The sequence below is a fragment of the Oncorhynchus tshawytscha genome, linkage group LG09 (assembly GCF_018296145.1).
Source record: "Oncorhynchus tshawytscha isolate Ot180627B linkage group LG09, Otsh_v2.0, whole genome shotgun sequence".
NCBI lineage: Eukaryota > Metazoa > Chordata > Actinopteri > Salmoniformes > Salmonidae > Oncorhynchus > Oncorhynchus tshawytscha.
This window is the reverse complement of record NC_056437.1, coordinates 38,169,447-38,189,179: the sequence shown is the minus strand read 5'-3', so window position 1 is coordinate 38,189,179 and position 19,733 is coordinate 38,169,447. Positions and strand designations below refer to the sequence as shown.

At 41.9% G+C, this 19,733-nt stretch overlaps 1 protein-coding gene across 6 annotated transcripts in view; it reads right to left on the bottom strand.

Annotated features, from left to right (window-relative positions):
- LOC112257923 (RAB guanine nucleotide exchange factor (GEF) 1) overlaps nt 1–16,631 on the bottom strand; it is a 34,509-nt gene extending 17,878 nt beyond the window's left edge. For 4 of the 6 annotated variants that reach the window (XR_002954659.1, XM_024431864.2, XM_024431868.2 and 1 more), the window contains exons 1-2: nt 16,521–16,613; nt 9,156–9,370 (exon numbers count right to left, since the gene is read on the bottom strand). Coding sequence is in view for 5 of the 6 variants with exons in the window: in XM_024431864.2 (XP_024287632.1) it covers nt 9,156–9,334 (179 nt within the window). In the remaining variant the exon portion in view is untranslated. Of the gene's footprint in view, nt 1–9,155; nt 9,371–12,652; nt 12,855–16,520 lie in introns of all 6 variants that reach the window. The other 2 variants (XM_042326862.1, XM_024431867.2) reach the window with 2 other exon arrangements.
- Between the last annotated feature and the right edge of the window lie 3,102 nt (nt 16,632–19,733).

The following is a 19,733-nucleotide window of genomic DNA, read 5'->3' as shown; positions in this document are numbered from 1 at the left end:
CAGTCAAGTATTGCATTTCTGGCACAGATTTAACTACAACGACCAGGGAGCATTCGAAAGCCTCATAAAGGGCAGCGATTTGTAGATGGGTAACAAGAAATCAGACATTGAATCTCTCTTTAAGCAGAGCTTGACATTAACTTTTTTTGCCATTTGCTTTTGAACAAGTAGGACAGATTCTTTACTTGTCCAAAAGCTCAATTCATTAGCCCAAAAATGCATTTTTACACTGTTGTATGATGTGAGGAACCATTAGATAAAATGCATGATCTTTTTTACCGTAGAGAATCAGACAGAAATCTAGGCTAAAACTCTGCCTATTGACTTCTTTACATATTCAACCCTGTCTCAAAATACAACACTGCCCCTTTTAAGGCTCTCCTGGAGGATGGTTGGCCACCATTGTTAGCCTATAAAATATTGCAACATTACAATTACAACCAAATACTTTATATCTTTATGAAATAATTCCCCCCGGGGTTCGAAATTAAGGTTGTCCTGTCATTCCAGGGACAATATTAAAAAAGGATGTCTACTGAAAGAATACACTTTTTATTCCGCTAGGCACCAATCATTTTCAAGGATAGATTACATTCATCACAGTTAGTGCATCTAGTTCAGAAGGTGGAAATTATACACTGTGTTGTTGTATGTGTCGAACTGCTTTGCTTTATCTTGGACAGGTCGCAGTTGTAAATGAGAACTTGTTCTCAACTAGCCTACCTGGTTAAATAAAGGTGAAATAAAAATAAATACAGTGCATTTGGAAAGTATTCTGACCCCTTGACTTGTTACCATTTTGTTATGTTACAGCCTTATTCTAAAATGGATTAAATACAAATTGTTCAATCTACACACAATACCCCATAATGACAAAGCGAAACAGGTTTTTAGAAACTGTTGCAAATTTATAGAAAATTAAAAACTGAAAAACCTTATTTACACAAGTATTCAGACCCTTTCCAAGGAGACTCAAAATTGAGCTCAGGTGCATCCTATTTCCATTGATCATCCTTGAGGATGTTTCTACAACTTGGAGTTCACCTGTGGTAAATTAAATTGATTGGACATGATTTGGAAAGGCACACACCTGTCTATATAAGGTCTCACAGTTGACAATGCATGTCAGAGCAAAAACCAAGCCATGAGGTCATGGGAATTGTCCGTAGAGCTCCGAGACAGGATTGTGTCGAGGTACAGATCTGGGAAACGGTATCAAAAAATGTCTGCAGCATTGAAGGTCCCTAAGAACACAGTGGCCTTCATCATTAAATGGAAGAAATTTGGGACCACCAAGACTCTTCCTAGAGCTGGCCGCCCGGCCAAACTGAGCAATTTGGGGAGAAGGGCCTTGGTCAGAGAGGTGACCAAGAACCCGATGGTCACTCTGACAGAGCTCCAGAGTTCCTCTGTGGAGTTGGGAGAACTTTCCAGAAGGACAACCATCTCTGCAGCACTCCACCAATCAGGCCTTTATGGTAGAGTGGCCAGATGGAAGCCACTCCTCAGTAAAAGGCACATGGCAAACTCCAAGCGTGCTGTCAAGAGGCACTTAAACAACTCTGACCATGAGAAACAAGATTCTATGGTCTGATGAAACCAAGATTGAACTCTCTGGCCTGAATGCCAAGCGTCACATCGGGAAGAAACCTGGCACCATCCCTACGGTGAAGCATGGTGGTGACAGCATCATGTTATGGGGATGTTTTTCAGCGCTAGGGACTGGGAGACTAGTCAGGATCGAGGGAAATATTTACAGAGCAAAGTACAGAGAGATCCTTGATGAAAACCTGCTCCAGAGCGCTCAGGAGCTCAGTTTGTCAAATGTCTGCCCTGCTAGAGCTGCCCCGGTCAACTGTAAGTGCTTTTATTGTGAAGTGGAAACATCTAGGAGCAACAACGGCTCAGCCGCGAAGTGGTAGGCCACACAAGCTCACAGAACGGTACTGCCGAGTGCTGAAGCGCGTAATTTTTTGTTGTTGCCTGTCCTCAGTTGCAACACTCACTACAGAATTCCAAACTGCCTTGGGAAGCAACGTCAGCTTCATGAAATGGGTTTCCATGGCCGAACAGCTAAACACAAGTCAAAGATCACAATGACCAATGCCAAGTGTCGGCTAGAGTGGGGTAAAGCTCGCCGCCATTCGACTCTGGAGCAGTGGAAACGTGTTCCCTGGCGTGATGAATCGCGGTCACCATCTGGCGGACGAATCTGGGTTTGGCGGATACAAAGAGAACGCTACCTGCCTCAATGCATAGTGCAAACTGTAAAGTTAGGTGGAAGAGGAATAATGGTCTGGGGCTGTTTTTCATGGATCGGGCTAGGCCCCTTAGTTCCAGTGAAAGGAAATCTTAACACTACAGCATACAATGACTGTCTAGACGATTCTGTGTTTCCAACTTTGTGGCAACAGTTTGGGGAAGGCCCTTTCCTGTTTCAGCATGACAATGCTCCCATGCACAAAGCAAGGTCCATACAGAAATTGTTTGTAGAGATCGGTGTGGAAGAACTTGACTGGCCTGCGCAGTGCCCTGACCTCAATTCTATCGAACACCTTTGGAATTAACTGCAACGCCAACTGCGAGCCAGGCCTAATTGCCCAACCTCACTAATGCTCGTGGCAAGTCCCCGCAGCAATGTTCCAACATCTAGTGGAAAGCCTTCCCAGAAGAGTGGAGGCTGTTATGGCAGCAAAGGGGGGGACCAACTCCATATTAATGCCCATGATTTTGGAATGAGATGTTAGAAGAGCAGGTGCCCACATTCTTTTGGTCATGTAGTGTGTCTAATGATCTTGCAAATTATCAACAACCGATGCTCCAAATCGTGCCACAAGGTGGAGATTTAATCTCACTCTTTAAAAATGTCTGATTTACATGAATTTATCCTCAACGAAGAGTCTGTGACCCAGTTTGTGAACAAGTCTCAAATAAAAAAATAATAACCAAACTGTTGTCCACTATTCTTACTAACTCATCAACAAGCAGAACAGTTTCTCCGCCGGAGAGAGAATTAATCATTAAAACTGAGTTAAATTCCTTACTCAGATTAAGAGCAGAATTTTGAATTCATAGAGTCCGACAAACTGATTATCTGCACTTTAAATAGACCTAGCTTCCTCTTAGTGAGTAAATTACGGAATAATGATAGTCATGTTCCCATTCAGGCTGACGATGTTCTCTTGCATGATTCACCATCAATTTCTATTTAAAAAATGTATATGAAAAATTATACAGTTCTGAAGTACAAAATACCTCAGACCGCAAGAGACCCTTTGAGGGCTTGAATCTACCGCAAAACTCTCCTCTGATGATGCACACTCTTTAAATGCACCTATAAACACTCAATGAACTGCACAATGCATTGAAAGACATGAACTGAGGTAAATCCCCTGGATGGGATGGCATCCCATCTGAATTTTATTTAACCTTTTGGTCTGAACTTGGTCCGATATTATTAGAGATGTTACGAATATCTATTCAAATGGGCTTTTTCAATAGAGACATCTCTCTGTTACATAAAAAAGGTAAAGACTCAACTCTTTTCAAGTCATAGGCCTCTCTCCCTCATTAAATAGTGACATGGAATTGTACACCAAGGTTCTAGCCAAACGTCTTGAAACCATTTTACCCAAACTAGTACAACCTGATCAAATGGGTCTCAAACAGACTGGCGTCAGACAATCGGAGGGGTCCCCTACATATAATACAAATTACACCTAATATACTGCCCTCCTGTGCAGTCCTGCCAATTGATGCGGAAAAGGCCTTTGGCCGTCTCGAATGGTTCTACCTCTGGTATACTATGTGTTAAGTTCTAAATATCAGAGTAAGAAATTGACGGACACTATGAAAGCTCCAACCAAGTTTATTCGCCCAAAGGATCGAACAGCAGTGGTACTACATATACCCCAATATGGGTGACGTCCTCCTTCTCTCTAAACATTACATCTCTATTGCTAGGCAGGAAATTAAGTGACACGGGCAATAAACTGTTCCTTCTCCCTTAAGGTGGCCTGACCTCGAACCCTTTCCTCACTAATCCAACTCTCCATCCTTATCAGTGCCTGCCACATGTGATTATCTTTTCTTCACTCAGTACATTCACATCATCTTTCCTTCACTCAGTACAGGGTTGCTGCCCCTATCGTCGCCAAGCCTGTCTCTCCGTTCTGGGGAGGTTCCCATTGCTTGAAAGGCAGCCATGGTTCATCCTTTGTTTAAAAGGGGGAGATCAAGCTGATCTAATTGTTATAGGCCTATTTCTATTTTGCCCTGTTCATCAAAAGTGGTGGGAAAACTTGTCAATAATCAACTGACTGGCTTTCTTGATGTCTATAGTATTCTCTCTGGTATGCAATCGGGTTTCTGCTCAGGTTATGGATGTGTCACTGCAACCTTAAAGGTCCTCAATGATGTTAACATTGCCCTTGATTCTAAGCAATGTTAGGCTGCTATTTTTATTGACTTGGCCAAAGCTTTTGATATGGTAGACCATTCCATTCTTGTGGGCCGGCTAAGGAGTATTGGTATCTCTGAGGGGTCTTTGGCCTGGTTTGCTAACTACCTCTCTCAAAGAGTGCAGTGTATAAAGTCAGAAAATCTGCTGTCTCAGTCACTGCCTGTCACCAAGGGAGTACCCCAAGGCTCAATCCTAGGCACCATGCTCTTCTCAATTTACATCAACAACATAGCTCAGGCAGTAGGAAGCTCTCTCATCCATTTATATGCAGATGATACAGTCTTATACTCAGCTGGCCCCTCCCCAGATTTTGTGTAAAATGCTCTACAACAAAGCTTTCTTAGCGTCTAACAAGCTGTCTCTACCCTTAACCCTGCTCTGAACACCTCCAAAACAAAGGTCATGTGGTTTGGTAAGAAGAATGCCGCTCTCCCCACAGGTGTGAATACTACCTCTGAAGGTTTAGAGCTTGAGGTAGTCACCTCATACAAGTACTTGGGAGCATGGCCAGACGGTACACTGTCCTTCTCTCAGCACATATCAAAGCTGCAGGCGAAAGTTAAATCTAGACTGGGTTAAACTATCGTAATCGCTCCTCTTTCACTCCAGCTGCCAAACTAACCCTGATTCAGATGACCATCCTACCCATGCTAGATTACGGAGACATCATTTATAGATCGGCAGGTAAGGGTGCTTGTGCGGCTAGATGTTCTTTACCACTCGGCCATCAGATTTGCCACCAGTGCTTATAGGACACATCACTGCACTCTATACACCTCTGTAAACTGGTCATCTCTGTATACCTGTCGCAAGACTCACTGGTTGATGCTTATTTATAAAACCCTCTTAGGCCTCACTCCCCCCTATCTGAGATATCTACTGCAGCCTTCATCTTCCACATACAACACCTGTTCTGCCTGTCACATTCTGTTAAAAGGTCCCGAAAGCACACATATCCCTGGGTCGCTTGTCTTTTCAGTTCGCTGCAGCTAACGACTGGAACGAGCTGCAACAAACACCTCAAACTGGACAGTTTTATCTCCATCTCTTCATTCAAAGACTCAATCATGGACCCTCTTACTGACAGTTGTGGCTGCTTTGCGTGATCTATTGTTGTCTCTACCTTCGTGCCCTTTGTGCTGATGTCTGTGCCCGATAATATTTGTACAATGTTTTTTGCTGCTACCATGTTGTGTTGCTACCATGCTGTGTTGTAATGTGTTGCTGCCTTGATGTTGTCGTCATCTTAGGTCTCTCTTTATGTAATGTTGTCTCTTGTCATGATGTGTGATTAGTCTTATATTTATTTTTTACATTTTTAATCCCAGTCTCCGCAGGCCTTTTGTCTTTTGGTAGGTTGTCATTGTAAATAAGAATTTGTTCTTAACTGACTTGCTTAATTAAATCAAGGTTAAATTAAAAAAAGATAAAACATTCCAAGCTTAAATGCATCCACCATATACATTCCCCCTACAGATAACCATTAACTTCTGGTGTAGACCCTAGACTATGGCACTCCTCATGTCTCTAGTGTAACTGATGATTGACAACATTTAAAGTTTAGAAATCCGAACCCATCATATGGATTTGGCTAAATGTTTATAACCATGTTAAAAATAATTTACATTACCCTCTATGCAATAGTCTTGACGGGTATCCAATGCTCCTCACAATTCGCCTTCTAACGGGGAACTCGTCAAGGCTGTCCAGCCTCCTATTTGCCCTATCATTGGAGCCATTAGTGGAAAAAAAAACATTTCTCAACATTTCTTCGCAGTGCCAATAGAGATCGTGGTTCGAGTCCAGGCTCTGTCGCAGCCGGCTGCAAACGGGACACCCATGGGGCGGCGCACAATTGGCCCAGCGTTGTCCTGGTTAGGGAAGGGTTTTGCCGGCAGAGATGTTCTTGTCTTATCTCGCACTAGCGGCTCCTGTGGCGAGCCTGGCGGCAATGCACGCTGACACGGTCGCAAGGTGCTTCCTCCAACACATTGGTGTGGCTGGCTTCCGGGTTAAGCAGGAATTGTGTCAAGAACCAGTGTGGCTTGGCTGGGTTGAGTTGAGTTTCGGAGGACACACGGCTCTCAACCTTCGCCTCTCCCGAGTCTGTACAGGAGTTGCAGCGATGGGTCAAGACTAACTACCAATTTGATACCACGAAATTGAAAAAAAATAATAATAATTCCCTCTAGATAAAAATTGTTTAGAAGAACTACAAACCAGTCACAACTGCAATTACAGCAAACGGTTTCATCTAACCTTCTTCAGGTTGAATTTCGATAGAATGAATGTCTTGCCTAGACTACATTTCTTTGGTAGCATTTTTCCTTTGCACACGCCATTCGGGTACTGGGAAAATATATGATTTTATATGGAAAGGGAAACATCCCAGAATTAAAATGACTACACTCCAGCAACCCAAATGTTTTGGGGGTCTAGGTTTACCCGACTTCAAGTTATATGCTTTGTCTCTTGTGCTCCAGCACACTTAAGAAATAGTTTGATCAAGATACAAGGTCTTCCTTGGTTAGAAATAGAGGAAAATATAATGTCACCATTTAGATTGAAAGATGTATAATTCTCTTCTTTATCTCCTAAGTTTTGCCGTAATCAGTTTGGACCAATCATCAACCACTCAATACAGACCTGGCAACAAATTGAAAAACTTGGTAATTGGGAAGTGCAATGGCATACCCAAACACCAATATTTAGAAATAACTCCCTACCTTTGGGAGGGAAAACCTATCATGGTCTGAACAAAGTATTCATAAACCTTCTGAATATCCTAAAGTCTTCCCGAAATTTGAAATCATCAACTAATACACTACAAATTAATTGACATATTTTATTTGACTACACGGAAAAGCTGCCAATTTAAATTTGCTCCTATTCCAAATGGTCTGTTGTATCTATTCTCTAATAAATATTGGAACTTACATGCATATGATGTGGGACTACCCCAGTTTGACAGGTCTCTATCGAGCATAGTTGGTGTTCCCATTCCCCATCTCCCCAATATATTATTGGTGAATGATGACTCTTCACTGACTCTCACAGTAGCACACAAACTAGTATGGTTGTCTGAACTGACTGCAGCAAAAAGGATGTTAGTGACCAGATGGAAGCCTCCACATAAGCTCAGCATAACTCATTGGCTACAAAACGTCCTTGACGTTCTTTCACTAGAGTTCTCCATAGCTCGTGTGAATAGCGCCAAACAAACATTTGATACATTCAATAGAGCAGTTGAAAAGGTCAAAAGCTTATGAGTTAAAATGTAATCATATTTGAATATCTGTATTAAATATCGATGTATGCAGGTTGATTCTATTCATGTGTGCCTTGGTCCCACAAAATCAAAGATGAGTTACCCATGATGTTGTTTTATACATATAGATACGTTCACAACATGAGCTCGTGTTGTTACAGCCTGAATTTAAAATGGATTAAATGTAGATTTATGGTCACTGGCATACACACAATACCCCATAATGTCAAAGTGGAATTATGATTTTAGAATTTACCTTTGTGTCCTGAATACAAAGCGTTATGTTTGGGGCAAATCCAATACATCATTAAGTCCCACCTCATATTTTCAAGCATGATGGTGGCCTCATCATGTTACGGGTAAGCTTATCATCGGCAAGGACTAAGGATTTTTGTTAGGATAAAAATAAACAGAATAGAGCAAAGCACAGACAAAATCCTAAAGGAAATCCTGGTTTAGTCTGCTTTCCAACAGACACTGGGAGACGCATTCACCTTTCAGCAGGACAATAACCAAAAACTAATGGCCAAATCTACACTTGTTGCTTTCCAAGAAGACAGTGAATGTTCCTGAGTGGCCAAGTTACAGTTGACTTTAATCTGCTTGCAAATCTATGGCAAGACCTAAAAATGGCTGTCCTAGCCATGATCCCCAACACCTTGACCACGTTCAAACCCGGAAGGGCCAATTGTGCGCCGCCCTATGGGACTCCCAATCACAGCCAGATGTGATGCAGCCTGGATTCGAACCAGGTACTGCAGTGACGCCTCTTGTACTGAGATGCAGTGCCTTAGACTGATGTGCCACTTGGGAGCACCTTCCGCTCTTAGAGACTTACCCAAAAAGACTCACAGATTTAATCACTGCCAAAGGTGTTTCTAACATGTATTGATTCAGGGGAGTGAATTCTTATTTAATCAAGGTATATTCGAGTTTTATTTTTCATTAATCTTTATACAAAATTATAACTTTTCTTCCACTTTGAAAATAGATTGTGTGTAGATCGTTGACAAAAAAATGACAAATTAATTTGAATCCCACTTTATAACAGAATAAATGATAAGAAATCCAAGTGGGTGAATACTTATAGGCACATATCCTCTGCTACAGTAGAATACCATGTGGATAAGACAAACCAGCTTGCCTGTTAACTCTGCTGGCCAGTGACCTGGGATTGAATGTTGACATTCCAACATAGTGAGGCATCCCACATGAAACTTTGTGATGTAAAAGTATCTACCCTGCCACTGAGGAAGGAATGCGCCACAGCACTGACAACATATCGCAATTGATTAGAACGTTTCACAAGTGGGCCTACATTTCATCCTACGTCATCTCACCAACTATCTATGGACCCCTCCATCATCACACCCCACCCCAAGTTTAAGACCCATTGATCCAGGACTAGGAGTGTTCCTTCCTTACTTCTCAGCTAGGGCCCAGTCCTCCTGGATCTGCTTCTGTCGGGCCCGCTGGTACTCCTCCCGCCAGCACTTGGAGCACAGGCCCTGCCAGGCGGCATTGCCATAGTAACCACAGCCCTTGTTGCAGTGCAGCTCTGACTGGTCCACGTGGATCCCGCGGCGCTCCTTCCGCTGACTCATCTAGCTGCCTGGCTGGAGAGAACTTATAAGAGCTGGCTGGTGGGAAAAGATTACATTTTTAGTGTTGTTCACACACCAATGAAATTGAGGAAGACTGAGACCATCTGGGACATTGAGCTAGGCCTATAGTTATGTTGTTGTTTGTGTTTTTTTGTGTTGTTTTTTTACTCTTACACCTTTACCACCTTCTCTAAATAAGGCTTGCATGGCCACAGTTTTAACAAGCAATCAGTCGATGCAGTTTTTGGATAGAATTGAGGTTTACACACACTTATTCAAGTCCATGGGCTTTTCCACATTTAACTATACATACAAGATGAATCACCCCCCACAAACCCCTGATGTTCCAGCAGGAAGGAGGCAAGTCCGTACACAAGCCAATCCTGCCCAGAAACACTGAGAACATTCAGACCTAAGAACTGCTCTCCAATCAAACAAGCTCCATTCCTGGACAAAAAAATTATAATAATCAACCCCATGCATTATGGATAGGGTTGCACATTTTAGGGAATATTCAGAGGTGGGAACTTTCCTTGGGAATATATGGGAATTAATGCAAATGAATATTAATACCATTTAGAATGGAGATGTTTTTTTTTTTATTGGATATATTTACCATATCATATGGAGACAGAAACATAAACCTCTTACCTTATCATAAGTAGACATAATTGCAAATGATTAAATCCTTCCAATAGAAAAAAAACTAAAAAACAATTAAGTTACAAATTTAACTTTAATTAAATGAGTTGACTCTTCACACGGGATGATTTCACTGAACAACAAAAGGGAATATTGAATAATCCCCAATGATCCATCGCATTTCCCAAAAACCTTTTAACATACATCTGTAAAATGACAGTCTAGAAACTAAAGCTTTGGTTGTCTTCCTCTAAGGCGTTTATGTCTTCTCCCTGGACCTCCTCAATGTCCACCTCTTGAACATCAGACTCATCACTTTCCAATCTTGTTGAGGATGGCTCGTTGTGAGGCTCAAAAATCCTCAAATTTGCCCAGATGGCCACCAATTTGTCAACCCTTGTATTGGTCAGCCTGTTGCGTGCGTGTTCCCAAACAAGGACCAGTTGAGCTCCAGGTGGCTGATGAGATCTGTTGGCACGACTGCCATATTGCATCTCCATTCCAAAGCCCTTGCTTGGAAGTGTACTTCGGCAGACTGCCAAGAACCTTGCCCTCATCCAGGCCAAGGTGGCGAGACACTGTAGTGATGACACCATAAGCCTTGATCTTTGCACCAGACAGGATGCTCTTGCCAGCATACTTGGGGTCCAACATGTACGCTGCGGCGTGTATGGGCTTCAGGCAGAAGTCTTCATACTTTTTGATGTATTTCAGAACTGCAGTTTCGTCTGCTTGGAGCAACAGTGACATGGGCAGGGCAGTATGGATTTTTTCTTTTTCAACTTCAAGCAGAGTCTGAACATCAGACAGGATGGCATTGTCTCCCTCAATCTGTGCAATGGCTACTGCTATAGGTTTCAGGAGTTTCAGGCTGCTTACCACTCTCTCCCAAAATACATCATCCAGGAGGATCCTCTTGATGGGGCTGTCCATATCGGCAGACTGATATGGCCATTTCTTGGAGAGACTCCTCCCCCTCCAGGAGACTGTCAAACATGATGACAACACCACACCAACGAGTGTTGCTGGGCAGCTTCAATGTGGTGCTCTTATTCTTCTCACTTTTCTTGGTGAGGTAGATTGCTGCTATAACATGACACTCCACATACCTAACCATTTCCTTGGCTCTCTTGTGGAGTGTATCCATTGTTTTCGAGCAGCAGTCATTTGAAAGAGTAAGAAAATGTCAACGAGACAACTCAAAGGCAAAATCCATTAAAACCAAGATAATGGAATTAATTGCCCTTAACAATCAACCGTTCTCTGTCGTGTGTGATGTTGGCTTTCGTCGACTGGTTAAGTGCCGGTACACACTACCAAGTGAGCTATTTTTCAGATGTTGCTCTACCGGAGTTACACAGTAATAGCGTGGAATGCCATTTGGGTCTTTGCGTGTAAAAAAAGATACAGTAGCACTGTCAAAGCTGTACAAAGAAGTCTGTAAACAAGCCAACACCGGCCACGAATGATGTGTAATAAAGCATAATTTGTTTAACTGCAACTTCTGGGGTAGCTAGGCTTAGCTTGCTAACCGCAAAGTCCACTATTGTGGCTAGCTTCACATAGATTGGTCCGATCACCATTAATCAAATAAGAACCGTCTTGTAAATTAGGGTTATTTTAGACGATGACACCTAGCTATATAGTTACTGAAACAGATGTCAGTTTGGTATGTTTTTGGAGAAGAACATTGTTTGTATCCATGAGCTAGCTCGCTTTTTTATGACCAGCACTGTAGCTGCGCAAGACAACTTTACCAGCATTATAGCATATGTGTCGATGAATCGTTGTGACATATGAAATACGAGTGATAGTGTAATAACTACCCAATTTAGGAACGTGTTTAATGAATGCGTTAAATTATTATATGACGTGCAGTCATATTCAGATCCTGATTGGTCAACAAGCTTATTTGACACGTCAAAGAGTGTTATTTAACAAGCATCTTTTTTGACATGAAAAGACCCAAACGGCGTTCCATAGAAATCCTGGTTGAGAAATTAACGACTGAAGAAATGAACAACGAAACAGCACAGCAAGTAACAGAAATAGTTATGTTTTTTTTACTGGTAATGGGGACATATGCAAATGCCAACCTAATAATTTTTGGGTCAGTGTGGTGTGTGTGTGTAACCTTTATATAACTAGGCAAGTTAGTTAAGAACAAATTCGTAATTTACAATGATGGCCTACCCCAGCCAAACCTGGACGATGCTTGGCCAATTGTGCGCCGCCCTATGAGACTCCCAATCACAGACAGATGTGATAGAGCCTGGATACGAACCAGGGACTGTAGAGACGCCTCTTGCACTGAGATGCAGTCCCTTATCTGTGTGTTAACTATTTAACTGTACTAGACTGCTTAAAAGAAGGCAACAATTTTAAATATCGGTTATCGGTATAGGTTTTTTTGGCAAGGAAAATATCGGTATTGGCCAAAAATGTGATATTGGTGCATCACTAAAGACAAATGTTTTAAATTGAAACATGTATGGAAACAGGTGAATTAACACTCAGTTAGCAGGCTCAAACAAGCTAAAACACATGGTAGCAAAAACTAACTAGCAGAAATTGTTAACAAGTTAGAAATGATTTAAACACACTTTGCTGTAGGCTACTATTTACTAGTTAATATAAAATATATTCACCCCACCTAGCATTGTAATAAAAACTTACCAGAAAGCATGTAGTCCTTGGCTTAGACAGTGTAGTTGTGTGGGCTCAATAGCATCTCATTAGTGTGCAAGATCTTGAGAATCAGCTGTACATGTGATGGAAGAATGCACTGTGCATGCAGAGGGTTGCAATTCCATTGAATTGCGGATAGTTCAACCAAAATATTCCACAAGAGAAAGTTTCCGACCCTTTGCAACCCTACCTATGGAGGAACAAGGTGACTTGTTACAGGGGGGCCATATCCAGTACTGCCCAGTATAATATGCACATACAGCAATAGAGAGTGACTTGTAGGTAACAGGACCCATCACTACACAGCAGAAAGCAGACACAGCATCAATATTTCAGTGTGATGCTGCTGACACTGCTGTGTGAGCTCAGAGAACACAATGTGGTCAGGAACAAAGATAGGGACTAGGCTAAAGAGAATGCAGCCTGAAGCTAACAATTCACGTGAATGTTTCCAACCCCATATACACCGTGGACAACAAGACTCACTGTGTGGTCAACTTTACACACATTATAGTGGAAGGAGACATGGAGGTGCTTCCCAAGCTCACTGCATTGGGATTCTAAAAGTATGCTAAACTGTGCTGAGCGTAACCTACATCCCATGTAGCCTTAGCTGATTGTTGTAAAAACAGAGGTTAGGGTTGGGCATCAGCTTAGCTCTACCACAGCAAACACATAAGGTTTAGGTGGGGGTTGTACCACCTCAAAAAGCACAAGAAAGAGGATTGCCAGCCATCATCTCAGATTGTTCAGAAATTGTTGCCGTTGTTATAAACAGATAAAATTATCATTCTGAAATTATTTTGTTGAAATAGAATGTGAAAAATTAAGCTAATTGATTGCACCCAAAATTGGCCATTTTCATTTATGGGATTCATTTCATATTCAATAAATATAGTATCCAATGTGACTTGGATTAACATTTTTCTAACAATGAGTTAGACATGAGGAATCCAAGGAAATGGTCAAAAGCCATCCATGGACCCCCACATCAATCCCACCCCAACAACGAGTAAATAGTATCAGATCTCCATGTCTGACAAGTAGTATGGAGCTGCGGCTTTGAGTATTGTTTCTTCATCCAATGTAATGTATGCCCAGCGAATTCAGTGATGTCGTCGTCATCCCCGTTCCGAGAAACTAAACTCAGCAAAAAATGAAACGTCCTCTCACAGTCAACTGCGTTTATTTTCAGCAAACTTAACATGTGTAAATATTTGTAAGAACATAACATTCAACAACTGAAACAAACTGAACAAGTTCCACAGACATGTGAAATGGAATAATGTGTCCCTGAACAAAGGGAAATTCAAAATCAAAAGTAACAGTCAGTGTCAGGTGTGGCCATCAGCTGCATTAAGTACTGAGGTGCATCTCCTCCTCATGGACTGCACCAGCTTTGCCAGTTCTTGCTGTGAGATGTTACCACACTCTTCCACCAAGACACCTGCAAGTTCCCGGTCATTTCTGGGGGGGTCCCAGACATGCTCAATGGGATTGAGATCCGGGCTCTTCGCTGGTCATGGCAGAACACTGACATTCCTGTCTTGTAGGAAATCAAGCACAGAACGAGCAGTATGGCTGGTGGCATTGTCATGCTGGAGGGTCATGTCAGGATGAGAATGCAGGAAGGTTACCACGAGGTAGGAGAAGGTCTTCCCTGTAACGCACAGCGTTGAGATTGCCTGCAATGACAACAAGCTCAGTCCGATGATGCCGTGACACACCGCCCCCAGACCCTGACGGACCCTCCACCTCCAAATTGATCCCGCTCCAGAGTACAGGCCTCGGTGTAACGCTCATTCCTTCGACGGTTAATGCAAATCCGACCATCACCCCTGGTGAGACAAAACCGCGACTCGTCAGTGAAGAGCACTTTTTGCCAGTCCTGTCTGGTCCAGCGACAGTGGGTTTGTGCCAAAAGACGACGTTGTTGCCGGTGATATCTGGTGAGGACCTGCCTTACAACAGGCCTACAAGCCTTCATTCCAGCCTTTCTCAGCCTATTGCAGAAAGTCTGAGCACTGATGGAGGGATTGTGCATTCCTGGTGTAAGTTGTGCAGTTGTTGTTCCTATCCTGTACCTGTCCCGCAGGTTGGATGTGCAGGTGTTGTTACTAGAGGTCGACCGATTAATCAGAATGGACGATTAATTAGGGCCGATTTCAAGTTTTCATAACAATCGGAAATCTGTATTTTTAGGCGCCGATTTAAAAAATAATAATAATATGTTTAATTTAAAAACATTTATTTTATACCTTTATTTAACTAGGAAAGTCAGTTAAGAACACATGATTATTTTCAATGACGGTCTAGGAACGGTGGGTTAACTGCCTTGTTCAGGGCCAGAACGACAGATTTTCACCTTGTCAGCTTGAAAGACAGGGTCCTGAAAAAGGGACTATTCTTTTTTTTGCTGAATTTAGTAATTTAATGTTCCATCCTGCATCCTAATATTACCAGGTTTGGACCACTAGATGGTGCTGTTCCAGGTGTTATTAAGGACCCAAATTCACAAATAAATACATTACATAGGATGAAGAAACAATAATCCGAGCCACAGCTCCATACTATTTGTCAGACATAGAGAACTGGTACTGTATACTTACTGTTGGGGTGGGTTTGCCGTGGGGGGAGGGGTCTGTGGTTGGCTTTTGACCATTTTCTTCGGTCTTACTCATTGTTCGAAAAAAAATTGGTCAAATTGGATGTTAGGCACTATATTTATTGGGTATTATATGAATTCTGTAAATAATAATGTATGTAATCAATTAGCTTAATTTATCTGAGATCAAAGTATATTTCAACAAAATAATGTTGCAAGAACGCTAATCGGATCTGTTTCTAACTACAGAAATGATTTTAGAACAATCAGATGGTGGGTGTAATGGATTGCTGAAATGACATGGAACGACCCATGGGGACAATGGTGCCTAGCCTATATTTGAGATGGTTTACTTGCTATTGTTAATCACCAGAAAGCTTTCCTGGCAGTGACTAAAACTATATGGAGTGACTTTGAATGAAATCATAAATCTCACTTGCAATGCCATCAACGTACTTCACCAACCAAGTAGAATATCCCTTTATTAAAAGCTGTGTGTCATGTGCAGTTTGTGTGTAGCCTGTCTACAGTGTGCAGATTATGTACATCAGGTTGTGGCTCCGGAATATTGATTTTGTCATTTAACTCCAGGGTCACTGGACATTTCCCCAGATGAAATTGAGGTAGGCCAGCTTGTCCTTCAAAACAAAGAAACCATTCACCTGCAGGCTGCAGCTTGAGGACTGTGAGTGTGTATGTGCACTCAAAACAAGACCGTCAGTATATTATGTTAAACCCTGGTTGAGCCCCCCTCGAGCAGGAGGTGGATACCTCACCTGTATATGACAGATTGTAGCTACTAGCTAAGCCATCAACATAACAGGAGCTTGGCTGGTTATTTAGCTGACGTTATCATGTATGACGCCTGCAACAACCAAAAATACACAAGATAAGCCGGAGACGGGGGAGCATGTAACGTTACAGGTTACAACAAACATAAATAGGGTTTCGTCATAAAGCGTTAGATTTTGTTAAACAACGTGCCAACAACCCATTGATAACAATAAACAGCTAGCTGGCTAGGCAACTAACCACCGTGCTACTGTACAAATGTATAACTAAAAATATGTTTATTAACTGACCTTATCCAGACTTGTTCTATATGTGTTAGCATGCTAACTAACAGTGGAGTAGCTTTATGTCTAGCTAGCTAGCAAGCTAAAGTTAGCAAATGCGTACTTACATGTTGGTAGTTGCAAACATGCCTTAGATAACTGGTCAAGAACTAACTTTACAAGGCTTAAATCTCACCTTTTTCAGAGGACGAGACACCTTCTTCAGTAGCCACTGACTGTGCGGCTGGGATCAGAGTCTCGTCAGCAACACTAAAAAAGTACTTCAGTGTCACGGAATTTCGAAAATTCTCAAAATAAAAGTCCCACGTGTAATAGTAGAAAAAGTGTAATTAACCTGTATGTATTCATGATATATTTAAAAAATTGTCTTAACATTAACAAGGATTCATATTTGTTCATATTTAAGCAACATTAAATGTGGGTTTTAAAACATGTTTCACGGTCAAATAAATGCCCCATGTGCAATACACAAAATACGTATAGATAGAAAACTATTATAGGTGCCAAAGTAAACGTGGGGTTGGGATTACTCACTAGGGTCTGTAGAATCTATATATGATCATTATTTAATGCCCAGCAACACTTTTTACTCCACCCACTCCATTCACTGCAATTCAATACACTGTCGGCCGATAGGTGATTAGTTACTTCAAAGACACAATGTAAACAATGATGGACTGCCATACCTGTTAACGACCTAGATTAATCTAATGATTAGCCAGTTGTGCTTTTCACACATTTAAATCAGCCCAAGGCCAGCCTTGACCTGTGCCAAAACATGCATTTGGCCTGACAAATAACGTCAAACGACTTAAAATGGAGCCATTAGACACTACGGTACAAATATTGCACTGTAAACGCAAACCCATCGATCGTGTGTCCATAAAACCAGGGTCCAGTATAATCATTAGAATCCCTAGAAAACCAAATAGCCAATCCCCTCTTCAAGCCTCTCTCTTTAAAGTAGCAGATGAGGTCCACCAAGGCCAGAACAGAAAGACTCGGTAACAGCACTTACTCGTAGGCTGTGAGGTCGGCGAACTCATGTCTAAATCATACTTCTGTACTGTCACTTTAACTCTGCTGACTGACTAATTTAGGACTATATCTAAATGCCAAAACAATGAATGAACTATATTAGCTTTCTATTGAGTTTACTGTGTGAACTTAAACACAATTCCACAGACTTGCACTCTTGTCTTGCCCTAGCAGGTGTTAGGTGAAAAGCTAACTGCTTCAAAGAAACAATGGAAACAACTGACTTGCATTGCTACGTGTAAATTACCTACGTTATAGTATTGATTATGAGCGGGCTGCAGACATTTAAATCAGCCCAAAGCCTGCATTAGGTGCCAAAACATGCACCAGGTCAAGCGTTTTGGATAGACAAATATACATATATAAAAATGTTTTCCGGCAGTACACTAGTAAGATCATAGTGCTATAGGTTAGTATCACCCCAATTATGCCTATAGCCGATCAACGATTATCAAGGAGGTTAACAGCGCTATTCTTCAACCCACCCTGGTCGCAATTCATCAAAATGTTTGCATCTTGGACAGGGTTTTGGACTGAAAGCAGCAGGGATGTGGTTACGTTTTTTGTGTGACGTATTATTGCCTCGTAAAATAGCGATGTGCTCACCAGGACAAGTTAGACTCTAGTGAGTAGACTGGACCCAGGTTTTATGGACACACTATTGATCGTTATTCCTGTACAGTGGCAGTGCAATGTGTTTGTGCAATACAGCACGAATACAGTAAGACTTTCTTAAACATTACATTTCAAAATTGCATCTTTGAACAAAAGCAGGAGAAATTAACATAAATCATACAATCAAAATAGTGATTTTTTTTTTAATTGTCATGTTTTTTACCAGTTGGCTGTGTTCTTTACATTCATTTACTATTTCTCAATGTGCTCCACCTTAAAATATTATTTATCTTATAATTCTCTTGCGTTTAGATTTCCCCCAGTAGTTATAATGGTTTTACATATTTGTAACATTATTCACTATGCAAAGCTGCAAAAAATATAGATGTTGTATCATACACATAACGTTTTACCGCAGACTTTTATTTTTAAGGCAAAAATCGAAAACCGGAAGGCTTAATGTGGCTGCCGGGACAAAATCAAATCAATAACATTTTCAAACGTTATTGGTTATTGGTCACATATGCTTCTTAAACAACAGGTGTGGACTATGCAGAGAAAAAGACAGAGAAAGAACAGAAAAATAAAACACATAATAATAAATAATAATAGATACAAAATGAGTAATGATAACTTGGCTATAGACAAGGAGTACAAGTACTGAGTCGATGTGAAGAGGTAATTGAGGTATATATGTACATATAACTAGGAATAAAGTGACAGATAGTAAACCGTAGCAGCAGCGAATGTGATGAATCAAAAAAGTTAGTGCAAAAAGGGTCAATGCAGATAATCAGTGTCGCTATTTGGTTAACTATTTAATAGCCTTATGGCTTGGGGGTAGAAGCTGTTCAGGGTCCTGTTGTTTCCAGACTTGGTGCATCGGTACCACTTGCCATGCATTAGCAGAGAGAACAGTCTATGACTTGGGTGGCTGGGGTCTTTTACAATTTTAGGGCCTTCCTCTGACACCCCCTGGTATTTAGGTCCTGGAGGGCAGGGACCTCAGCCCCAGTGATATATTGGGCCATCCGCACTACCGGATGCCAAGCAGTTGGCATACCACGCGGTGATGCAGCAGGTCAAGATGCTCTCAAAGGTGCAGCTGTAGAACTTTTTGAGGATCTGAGGGCCCATTCCAAAACTATTCAACCTTCTGAGGGGGAAGAGGCCTTGTCATGCCCTCTTCATAACTGTGTTGGTATGTTTGGACCATGATAGATTCTTAGCGATGTGGACACAGAGGAATTTGAAACGCTCAACCCGCTCCACTACAGCCTCGCTCATTTTTCTTGCTGATGTTGAGGGAGAGGTTGTTGTCCTGACACCACACTGCCAGGTGTCTGACCTCCTCACTATAGGCTGTCTCATCGTCGTCGGTGATCAGGCCTACCACCGACGTGTCGTTGGCAAACTTAATGTCGTGCTCGGCCACGCAGTCATGGGTAAACAGGGAGTACAGGAGGGGACTAAGTACGCAGCCGAGGGGCCCCCATGTTGAGGATCAGCGTGATGGATGTTTTCATGTGTTGTTGTCTACCCTCACCACCTGCACAGGGAGGAGTTCAGTCCCAGGGTCCTTACCTTAGTGTTAGCTTGGAGGGTACTATGGTGTTGAACACTGAGCTGTAGTGAATGAACAGCATTCTCGCTTGTCCAAGTGGGAAAGGGCAGTGTGGAGTCAATAGAGATTGCGTCATCTATGGATCTGTTGGGGCGGTATGCGAATTGGAGT